General features: G+C 43.0%; 1 protein-coding gene and 1 pseudogene across 4 annotated transcripts; one reads left to right on the top strand and one right to left on the bottom strand.

Annotated features, from left to right (window-relative positions):
- Nucleotides 1–5,273: 5,273 nt before the first annotated feature.
- Nucleotides 5,274–11,553, bottom strand: UQCC6 (ubiquinol-cytochrome c reductase complex assembly factor 6). Of its 3 annotated transcripts, none has more exons than XM_079775857.1 (3): nucleotides 11,446–11,553; nucleotides 7,495–7,612; nucleotides 5,274–5,440 (listed from the first exon to the last, which is right to left on the bottom strand). In XM_079775857.1, the coding sequence occupies exons 2-3, from the start codon at nucleotides 7,600–7,602 to the stop codon at nucleotides 5,345–5,347; spliced, it is 204 nt and encodes a 67-aa protein (XP_079631983.1). In that variant the 5' UTR covers nucleotides 7,603–7,612; nucleotides 11,446–11,553; the 3' UTR covers nucleotides 5,274–5,344. The 3 variants fall into 3 exon arrangements, with proteins under 3 accessions (XP_079631983.1, XP_079631982.1, XP_079631981.1); XM_079775856.1 differs by lacking the exon at nucleotides 11,446–11,553 and adding an exon at nucleotides 7,990–8,089; XM_079775855.1 differs by lacking the exon at nucleotides 11,446–11,553 and adding an exon at nucleotides 7,975–8,083.
- Nucleotides 5,453–7,486, top strand: LOC307102333 (small ribosomal subunit protein eS27-like; annotated as a pseudogene). The gene has a single exon. The product of its transcript is annotated as a small ribosomal subunit protein eS27-like (transcript).
- Nucleotides 11,554–11,564: the final 11 nt, after the last annotated feature.

The following is an 11,564-nucleotide window of genomic DNA, read 5'->3' as shown; positions in this document are numbered from 1 at the left end:
CCATTCCTGGTCAGGGCACATGGACCAGTTGTGGCCTCGATCCCCAGTAGGGGGCATGCAGGAGGCCGCCAATCCATGATTCTCAACATTGATATTTCTCCCTCTCCCTCTCTCTGAAATCTGTAAAAACATTTTTTAAGTTTCAAGGTTAAAACCAAGGAAAGAAATAGCCACAAATTTAAGGAGACAGGGCAACTAAATGCAACTAGATTAAAACAAATCCCAATAAAGGCTGGGGTATAGTTAAGTGATAGCTTTGACATATGTACTATGTACCATGGTAACATGAGTACTCATGGAAATGGGGAAAGGTATAAGAGACTACTAATTTCCCTATAAATCTAAATTTGGAGGTAAATTGTGACAGTCCAAGTCACAATTGATAGAATTTTTTTATGTATGTATACAATACCAAAAGAAGTTCACACTTTAAATATTTCAGCTTAATTAACAGTACTTTTTTTTAAAGTTTATTGAATTTATTGGGGTAACAAATTATGTCGGTTTCAAGTATACCTGTTGTCTGTGTCTGCTTAATCCCTTCACCTTTTTCACTAAGCCCTCAAACCCCCTTCAGAAGTCTGACAGTTGGCTGTTTTCTGTATCTATGAGTATGTTTCTCTTTTGTTCATTAGATTCCACAAGTAAGTGAAATCATATGGTATTTGTCTTTCTCTGACTGGCTTGTTTCACTTAGCATCATAGTCTCTAGGGCCATCCATGCTGTCCCAAAAGGTAACATTTCCTACTAGTACTTTTTTACAGCCAAGTAGTATTACATTGTGTATACTACAGTTTATCCACTCATCTGATGGGCACTTGGGCTGCTTCCAAATCCTGGCGATTGTAAATGACATTGCAATGAATATAGGGGTGCATATATTTTTTCTAATTAGTGTTTTCGGTTTCTTGTGTATATTCACAGAAGTGGAGTGGGGTCATGAAGCAGTTCCATTTTTAATTTTTTGAGGTAACTCTACTGCTTTGCAGTGTCTACACCAGTCCACATTCCCACTAACAGTACACGAGGGTTCTCTTTTCTCCACATCTTCGGCAACACTGGTTGTTTGTTGATTTATTGATGATAGCCATTGTGATAGGTGAGAGGTGATACCTCGTTTTATTTTTTTATTTTTTAAAATATATTTTATTGATTTTTTATTGAAGGGAGAGGGATAGTTAGAAACATTGATGAGAGAGAAACATCAATCAGCTGCCTCCTGCACATCTCCTACTGGGAATGTGCCCGCAACCAAGTACATGCCCTTGACCAGAATCGAACCTGGGACCTTCCAGTCCACAGGCCGATGCTCTACCCACTGAGCCAAACCCGTTAGGGCGATACCTCGTTTTAATTTGCATCTCCCTGATTAGTGACATTGAGCATTCTTTCATGTCTCTTAGGCATTTGTATGTGCTTTTTGGAGAAATGTCTGTTCAGGTCCTCTGCCCATTTTTTAATTGCATTGTCTTCCTTTGTTGAGTTGTATTAGTACTTTATGTATTTTGGAAATTAATCTCTTATCAGATGTATCATTGGCAAATATGTCCTCCCATTCAGTGGATTATCTATTTTGTTGATGGTTTCCTTTGCTGTATAAAAATCTGTTTTACAAAGGCAGTCCCATTTGTTTACTTTTTCTTCTGTTTTCCTTGCCCAAGGAGATATATCAGAAAAAATATTGCTGAGAAATGTCTGATATTTTACTGCCTGTTTGCTTCTAGGATTTTTATGTTTTCAAGTATTACATTTAAGTCTTTAATCCATTTTGAGTTTATTCTTGCATGTGGTGTAAGAAGGTGGTCTAGTTTCCTTTTTTTGCACATCTCTGTCCAATTTTCCCAATACCATTTATTAAATAGACTGCTTTTACCCCATTGTGTGTTCTTGCCTCTTTTGTCAAATATTAATTGACCATACAGGATTTGTTTCTGGGCTCTCTATTCTGTTCCATTTATCTATGTCTGTTTTTATGCCAGTACCATGCTGTTTTGATTACTATAGCTTTGTAATATAGTTTGATATCAGGTAGCATGATTCCTCTAACTTTGTTCTTCTTTCTCAAGATTATTGTGGCTATTCAGGGTCTTTTGTGATTCCATGTAAATTTTTGGAATATTTGATCTAGTTCTGTGAAAAACATCATTGGTATCTTGATAGGAATTGCATTGAGTTTGTAGATTATTGTAGGCAGTCTGGACATTTTAATGTTAATTCTTAAACTTCTGTTGATTCATTGTTAACTGGAGAGCATTACAGAGTCATTTGAAATATACAGACAACTTCTAAACCTATAGCTGGTTTCACCCAAATTAAGAGAAATGCTATGATTATAGCTACCTGATGTCAGATTAGAATCGTTGAACAAAAAAGCAAATATAATCTTTCTAAAGATTTGAGGAAGTTGCAAAAACTACCCCCGCCTCAAAAGAAAATAAAAATGGTCAAGGCTTTCCCTAGCGGGTTTGGCTCAGTGGATAGAGCGTCAGCCTGCAGACTAAAGGGTCCCAGGTTTGATTCTGGCCAAGGGCACATGCCTGGGGTGCGGGCTCGATCCGGGGGGGGGGGGGGGACGTGCAGGAGGCAGCCAATCAATGCTTCTCTCTCATCATTGATGTTTCTATCTCTCTAGCCCTCTTGCTTCCTCTCTGAAATCAATAAAAATATATTAAAAAAAAACAAACCCAAGGCTTTGTTCCTAAGACTGATGCTGACCAGAACCTAACTGTCCTGAGGGCTTAATGATTAAAGGAGTGGATGTGCAGGAAGGAGAGAGGCAGGTTTGGATGTTCTTACATAAACAGCTGAATGCAGGAACAGCCAGATGAAGAGATGCACAGGGCAAGGAATGGGCAAAGGGTGTGGAGCTTCCATGCCCTCGCCCGGAGCTCCACTCTCCCAGCATCTCCACCACCTGTTCACCAACCCAGAAGCCCTCCGAGTGGATTGAAACTTTCTGCGTCAGTATCATTTAAGAGTGTATCTGGCATCCACTTGGTCATCATTTTAAATGTTTTGTGGTTATTTCCAGCCAGAAAGGCATCCACTGCATTATTACACTGCTTTATGATTAGAATGCTTGTTTGTATTTTCTTCTAGATGTTTAACTTTTTTAAAAATTAAATTTACTGGGGTTACACTGGTTAACAAAATGATACAGGTTTCAGGTGCACAATTCTATAGCACATCATCTGTACACTGTATCATGTGTTCACCACCCAAGTCAAGTCTCTGTCCATCACCATTTGTCCCCCCATACCCTCCTTAAATAGAGAACTGCTTTTTATTTGTAGTGAAACATGTTCCCTAAGATGCTAGTGAGTTAAAATGTAAATATGGTGATGTTTTGTATAATTACAACCAGGACAGAGAAGACTAGTACAGAGATGACTGGTTTCGCATGTAGTCCTGGGAAACAATCTTACTGACGCAACATAACTTGGTTTATAAAGATACCCATTGATTCAGCTACTAAGGAGGGAAAGGGAAACTAGGAGACAATTTAGCTACCCACTTCAGCCTGCCCTATTCAGCAGACATTAAAATTGGTAGATCCTAAGATACTTGAGAATTTCTAGCTCTAAGTCATTTGCCTTTGTTAATTTTCTTTATAAAGCTGTACAATTACATGAATAACTACTTCAGTTTCCAGAGATTTCACATGGAGGTCTATGTATACTATTGAATCACAAACCACATGGCTGTGTGAAGGTGTGTTAAGGCTGTTGTAATTTAATTTAGAACTAACTTCACAAAAGGACCCATTGTGGTGATGAGGAATTAGTGGATTTTCAGACCCTGTGGAGCATGAGGGCATGTTCCTGGAGCATACTCCTCAGGATCTTTTCAGAATTCCAGTCCAGGACACAGGGTTAATCTTGTCTAGGGGCAGAGAGAGAGATTCTCCGGTTGAATTCTAGTGTTTCATCTTAAACCTTCTATCAAGAGAACTCTACAAGGGGGTCCCTATAATGACTACTTTCTCTAGTTAATTGTCACCATGGACTGAAAATTATGTAGCAGTGTGACCTTTACTAGTTTGAAATTTCTTTTTTTTTAATTAAATAAATTTGACGTAACATTGTGTAAGTGTTACTTTGATACATTTATATATTGTAACATGGTTGCCATTGTAACAATATTTATCACATTACATAATTATAATACAATATTATTGTCTAGATCAGCAATTTTTAACCTTTTTTCATCTAATAAATAAAATTCTGTGGCACACCAAAAAACATATCATACTTTTTGCCAATCTGACAAAAAAATAAGTATGTCCAGCCAGTGTGGCTCAGAGGTTGAGTGTCGACCTATGAACCAGGAGGTCATGGTTCAATTCCCAGTCAGGCCACATGCCCAGGCTGCGGACTTGGTCCCCATTGTGGGTGTGCAGGAGGCAGCTGATCAATGGTTGTCATCATTGATGTTTCTATCTCTCTCTCCCTATTCCTTCCTCTCAAATAAATAAAAAATATTTTTTAAAAATAGATATAATTTTGATTCATTCACACCAGATGGTTACTGTTGTGCTGGCTATTGTCATTTTTTTATTTGACAATCTAAGGAAAAAGAGGTCCGTGCCCCTGACTAAATAGTCAGGTATTGCATGTTTTTAAAAATTCTTGCGTCATACAGGTTGAAAATCACTGGTTTAGATTCATTATACTGTGCTTTAGATCGCTATGGCTTATTTACTACTTGTCACAAGTTTGTACCCTTAAATACTCATCACTCTTATCCCCACTCCCCAGACCCTGCTAACCATTTTACTCTCCATTACGTGTTTTTTTTTAATAGGTATGACTTTTTTAGATTCCATACATAAGTTATAGCATAACAATACTTATATTTCTGTTTGACTCATGACATTAAGCATAATGTGCTCAAGGTCCATCCCTGTTGCTGCAAATGGCAGGATATTCTCCTTTCTCGTGGCTGAATATATATGTACAACATCTTTCTTATCCATTCATCTGTTGATGGGGATTTGGGGTTGTTTTTATACCTTGGCTAATACTGCGATAAACATGGGAGTGCATATATAAAAAAAAAGAATTATAAGAGCAGGAGTCATTGCAAATACTCTATCTCATGTGATATCCACAGCTAAATGGCTATCAAACCACATTTAAGAACGCTTTGGCAGTTTTCAAGAAACACTGGTCAAACCATAAATAAATCTCAATGCATCAGTTAATACCTTCTGTGCGCCTCCTCATGTAGTCAGCATTGTATTAGGTGCTTAAGTGCAAGTAGTTTGACTCAATAAATTTAAAAAAATATATATTTAAGACTTATTATTCACAGAGTTCTTGGCAGCGTTGTATTTTGAGGTTTCTACTGCTGAGAAGTTTGAGGTTTGTGTTGTCTCTCTTTCAGTCCCAAAAGCTCCGTTTTGAGTTCTCCAGGCTTTGGTGGGATTTCAGGTATTGTCTATTAAAAAAACAAACAACAACACACACAAAAACACATGTGCCAGTGCTTTCTTAGACTGTAATTAAATGTGACCTGAAAGACTTCAAAGCAGGTAAAGAGGAAAAGAAAGTCCCTTGCTACTCAACGCTAAATCTGTATCGTGAGAACCCACAGTTGATCTAAGTCCCTTTCTAACCCTAATGACTCTATTATCCAGGCTGGGTTTTAAGTTCTAGAGGGGGAGAGTTTGCATCACTATCACAGATTTGAATAAAACTTTCCATATTGGGAAATTTATTCCTGTACTATTGACTGACTCTCCACCTGTATAAAGCAGTGAGCAAAAAAATATAGAACGACCTTCAGCCTTTCTGACGGTGACGGCCTCCCCACGACAATATGCCTCTCGCTAAGGATCTCCTCCATCCCTCTCCAGAAGAGGAGAAGAGGCAACACGAGAAGGAGCGCCCGGCGCAGAGGCCCAATTCCTACTTCATGGCTGTGAAATGCCAGGATGCGATAAAATCACCACCGGCTTCAGCCACGCACAAACGGTAGCTTTGTGGGTTGGTGGTTCCACTGTTCCCTGTCAGCCCACAGGAGGAAAGCAAGGCTGACAGAAGGATGCTCCTTCAGAGGGAAGCAGCACTGAAAGCACCTCGAATCAAGACGAGTGGGAAACCATCCCAATAAGCACATTTTGGAAACAAAAAAACAAAATAAATAAAACTACCTTCAGAAAAGATGGTCAGGAAAGGCTGAGAAGATTACTTTAACACTTTAGTGAGGTAATTCACATACCTACCATTCACCCATTTAAAGTATAAATTTAATGGCCTTCAGTAGATTCATAAGGTTGCACACGCAACAATACAATAAATTTTAGAACTGCACCCCCAAGACAAACCCCATACCCATCACCAGTAACTCTCATTCCCACAAAGCTTTCCCACATCCACGCCACTGCCCTGGGCAACCGTTAATCTACTCTTTGTCTCAATAGATTTGTCTATTCTGGACAAATTTCATGTAAATGGCATTATACAGTATTAGTCTTTTGTGACTAGTTTCTTGGCATGTTTTTAAGGTTCATCCATGTTGCCACATGTAAGTACTTCATTTCCTTTTAGGAACAAATAATATTCTATTATATGGGTATACCACATTTTATATGTCCATTTATCAGTTTATGGACAGTATGGATGGTTTCCACTTTTGGGCTCTTATAAATAATACTTCTATGAATATTCATGTACAAGTTATTGTGTGGACAAATGTTTTCATCTCTCTCTAGAAGTAGAATAGCTGGGTCATATGATAACTCTATGCTTAACTGAGGAACTGTCAGACTTTTCCACAGCAGCTATACCCTCTACATTCATGGCAGCACTGTATGAGGGTTCCAGTTTCTCCACATCCTCACCAGCACTTGTCATTAGCGAGGTTTTTCTTTTTTTAAAAATTAATACCCACCATAGTGGTTATAAAGTGGTATCATATTGTGGAACAGTCCTTCTGTGGACCTTACATTCTAGTGGAGGAAACAAAAAAAAAACAAGTAGAGACAAAGGAATAAAATAATTGCAAATTGTGACAGGTGTTCCACGAAACAAAGGACTGAGACAGAATAGCAGAGGAGCAATCCTTTTGAAGCTATCCTCATAGATGGAGGAGACATCAAGGCAGAAACTTGCAATTCTGAAGAAGGAAACCAAGCCAAGATCTGGGAGAAAAGCTCCCCAAGAACAGAAAAGGCGAGGCCTTCAGATGGCAACAGGCTTGATGAGTCTGAGAAACAGCAAGGAAGCTGGTGTGGCTGCAACACGGGGAAAGGGAGGCAATGGTATTAGGGAAGGCCATGGCAGGCAGGCGCCGGGCTGTGGAAGACCTCTGTGTGATTTCTGCCGGACTGTGTAAGAGCAGGAAATGGCATTGCTCTAAATGCAACTGGATGCCATCAGCAGGTGTTAGGCCGAGGGCAGTGCTCCTCATTCTCGTTTTAAGATCCCTTCTGCCCTTGTGGGGAGAACGGAGGGGTCCGAGAGCGAGGCCCAGGACCCTCCTGCACTCACCAGGTCCGGCAGGTAGTACCTGTGCACCACTTGGGACCCCGCGAACATGGCCAGGAGGCTGGCGGTGAACATCTTCAGGTAGCTGGGCCAGGGCACGCCCGCGGGCATGGTCAGAGGGCTGGGCGGGGAGGGAAAGAGGTTGGCGTCAGAAGGTTCCCAGCCCACGACTAAACCGAGTCGGGAAACAAGCCTCCTAGCAGCGGGGTGCAGAGTGAGAACACCTGGGTTCTCTCCCACCCCTGTCCCCCCCTGCCCCCCCACCCCCAGGCGCTGAGAGGGCGGACGTCCCCCGCAGGCCTGAGGCCAGTTTTCAATGGTTTCTTGGCGTTGGGGACTGGGCCTTCCGAATCGAAAGGCAGCTCTGGGGGAGCAAGGAAAAGGCGGCCCCGCGTGGTTTCCCCGCGCCCCTTCAAACTCTAGGAGAGGAACTGCAGACCGCACCCCCACTGGCCCCACAGGCGGCCCATGGAGAGACCGTACCGGGAGAGACCGTACCGGGAGGGCTCGGCCCCGCAGCGGGTCAGAGCACGGGCGGAAGTGGCTTCCGGAGCCGGAGCGGACGGCCTGCGGACAGGACGGAAAATGCACGGGCTGGGGCCCCGCCGGACTGGAAAGCAGGGAACACAGCCGCGCGCACGTGACCCGGGCGGAAGTGGGACTTAGGGCCGGAACCGGAAGCGTTTTTTAAACCCGTTCCCAGAACTTGCCGGCTCCAGCTCTTGTCTCCCTTCTTCCCTCTCCCTACAGTAGGGTTTCGCTGGCGGATGTCGAGACTTGGGGGTCGCGCTGGCTGTATTCCGGCATCATTTGTCCTGTGACATGCGCACATGGCTCGCGTTAAATTAACGACCTTTTACAACCAGTGGAGACTGGCACGCTGAGCAGCACGTGCTGAGGAGAGGTCACCCTCGCACGAGTGAAGTTTAAAAGCCCTGTCTCCTTGTGCCCGGCGGCCTTTGATACTGAAACAGCCACACCGAGACAGCTAGCTGGACCCTAGTGCTGTGGTGCCACTGGAAAATAGGGAACCCGAAATGGACAATATTTACGCATTTTTAGGTTGTGCTTTGGTTATGGATTGATTTATGTTAAGCAAAAGGTTAATGCAAGACAATACGGAAAGATTATGGAGTTGTATGTATGAGGTCAATCATGATACACTCACTTTTTAAACAATTAGGGAGGTATATTTGACATAAACCACATTTTTAATGCATACAATTTGATGAGGTTTTACCTATGTGTATACCTATGTAACCATTCTTACAATCAAAATAATGAACATATCTATCACAACCAAAAAGTTTCTTTGTGCCTCTTTCTAATCCCTCCATATCGCCTCACAGCTGGGCAGTGCAGCAGTGGTGGTGGGAGCCTCTCCCGCCTCCGCCACAGTGCTAAGGAGCAGTGAGCTGAGCGGTAAGGAACAGTGAGCAGCAGGTGGTAAGGAGTGGGATCTCGGACTGCATGTCATAGCAACCGGTCAACCGGTTGTTCCAGTCATTTGGTCGTAACGGTTGCATACACACACACACACACACACACACACACACTGAGTGGCCAGATTATTATGATCTCTGAACGCATAATAATCTATATACTAGAGTCCCGGTGCATGAATTCGTGCATGGGTGGGGTCCGGCCAGCCTGGCCAGGGGGAGGGGACATGGGCAGTTGGCCGGCCTGCCTGCTGGTCGAACTCCTGGTCAAGGGGACAATTTGCATATTAGCCTTTTATTATATAGTGTATACACTGAGTGGCCAGATTATTATGCGTTCAGAGATCATAATAATCTGGCCACTCAGTGTGTGTGTGTGTGTGTATTTTTTAATTGATTTCAGAGAGGAAAGGAGAGGAAGATAGAAACATCAATGATGAAAAAGAACCATTGGCTGCCTCTTGCACGCCCCCTACTGGGGATCATGCCTGCAACCTGGGCACATGCCCTTGACCAGAATCGAATCGTGATCCCCCAGTCCTCAGGCCAACACTTTATCCACTGAGCCAAACCAGCTAGGGCAGCTCTTATGGTTCTTATGGTTGCAAGACACCTCAGCAATAACCATCAGGAAACTGTGAGGTCTGATCAAATAATTGTATTGATACCCCTCCCCTGGGAACTGACCTTTCACAACTGACATTCCCTTTCACTTAGACCACATTCCACTTGCTAAGTCCACATTCCACTTGCTAAGACTATTATCTTTCTCTTCCGGACTTTCCCAGGATCCAGACCCGCCCAGAGAGTTTCCTGCCGAAAAAGCCCACCTAGAGTTCTTATAAAACCTCTGACTTCCCAACCCTAGGAGCTGGTGCCATTTTGGGGTTCAGCCCTTCTGGACTCCAGATGACCTAATAAATTTTTAATCCCTTACCACTTTGGCCTCCTTTGGCAACCCCAACAGAAATGTTGAAAAGACACTGGTTTGTTCTTTACAAGACCTCACTGGGGCCCCACGGCGAGGTCGCAGTAGAGAGAGTGAGCATGCATGTGCATGGGCCGGGGTTTTGCTTTATTGGGGTCAAGGGTGGGAAGCCTAGGGTTTCAGAGTTCACTATCAGTGGATTTAAAACAAAAGAGTGGAAATTAAAGCAGTGGAAAAGGAAAAAAAGCCAAGTAGTCCAAATGGTCATTTATTGAAATCAAGATTCCTGAAACAAAAGAGCCTCAGTTAGGAGAGGCAGCCTGGCTCTTTAATCTGTGTGTGTGTGTGTGCCTGGCAGTGTGTGTGTGTGTGAGTGTGTGTGTGCGCCTGGCAGTGTGTGTGTGTGTGAGTGTGTGTGTGTGTGTGTGTGTGTCTGGCAATGTATTTATTCTAGATAGCCAGTCTATGAAGTGGATGCCTCTTTGAAATAAATGCCTTGGCAATCAAAGCTTAAGTTAGGCACTTGCATTATCAAAAGAAGACAAAAAAATCAATTGTCAGGGTTTAAGTATACCTACCATGAGTCAGGTTCTGAGTAGTATCTATTAAGGGGCACAGTAATGGTAAAAGTTCTGAAAAGTTCCAAAATATTAAAAGTTTTAAACAATTGACATAATACACATTAATGTGTATTTACTCATGAAAGCCCTTTTCTTGGATCCCAGAATGAAGAAGCCACACGACCCACAGAGCCACAGCCATCTCCCAGCCCACGTGTTACATTAGTGAGAAATAAACCTTTGTTTCTGTAAACCACTGAGATTTTGGAGTCATCTGTTTACCCCAGCTTAACCAGAGGAAGCTAACTAATACAGCAGCCATATTTTTCATTATGCAATCTAGAGAAATAAAAAGCTATCTCCATTAAGGGTTATTTAATGAAGTCCTTGTATGAACACTAGTGACAACTTGAGAACTAATGAGACAAAATCTAGCTGTAAGAGCCATTGAGAAAACAAAAAACTACAACACAGGGGTAGTCTGGAAGGTTACAAAGAACACGTGATGCCTGAATGGCATCTACTATCATAGACTTCAAAGATTCATATTTTTAAATATCCAAAGTAAACCAGACAATGATTTATGTAAAGTTCTACATTTTAAAAGCAGAACAATCGCCTCAATTTACAGATTAGGAACCTGAGGCCCAAGATAGTACAGTGGCCTGGACTCCCAGGTTCTTTGATTCCATAGACTCTTCTTTCTCCCACATCACGCTTGATAATTAATGCAAAACAGTTTATAATCAGGATAAATTTTTGGGTGCAAAGGCCTGGATAATCCTGATCGATAAGCATAACAGCCCCACCTACCCGGCGCCCCCAGAAGGCATCCTCACCCATTCACCCCCATCACCGCCCACCACCGAAGAGTGGGGGTGGAGGGGGACAAGAGCCTACGTCAGCAGAGCGCTCCCCCTCCTACATTTCTGTCCTCCACCTTTCCCGAAAGGCCAAGCGGCCAGCAGAGGAACCCAGAGGGGGACAACCCTGATTGGGCTGTCCTGCGACACGTGACACTCACCAGCCCTGGGATTTGGCTAGGCACAGACGGAAGCGCCCCGCAAAAGAGGGGTTTGCGCTGGGGGGGAGGGGGAGCTAGGAGCCTGGGGGCGGGGCTTGAGCGTTAGCGGCGGTCCCAGT

This window comes from Cnephaeus nilssonii (genome assembly GCF_951640355.1).
Source record: "Cnephaeus nilssonii genome assembly, chromosome: 6".
NCBI lineage: Eukaryota > Metazoa > Chordata > Mammalia > Chiroptera > Vespertilionidae > Cnephaeus > Cnephaeus nilssonii.
The sequence above is the reverse complement of the archived record's forward strand: the minus strand, read 5'-3'. Positions and strand labels throughout refer to the sequence as shown.

Bases quoted from the DNA above. Each gene is read 5' to 3' on its own strand.
- UQCC6 (XM_079775857.1), bottom strand. From the start codon at position 7,602: ATGCCCGCGGGCGTGCCCTGGCCCAGCTACCTGAAGATGTTCACCGCC. The intron at 5,441-7,494 runs GTGAGTGCAGGA...TTTTTTTAATAG, and splicing joins GGTACTACCTGCCGGACCTG to ACAATACCTGAAATCCCACC.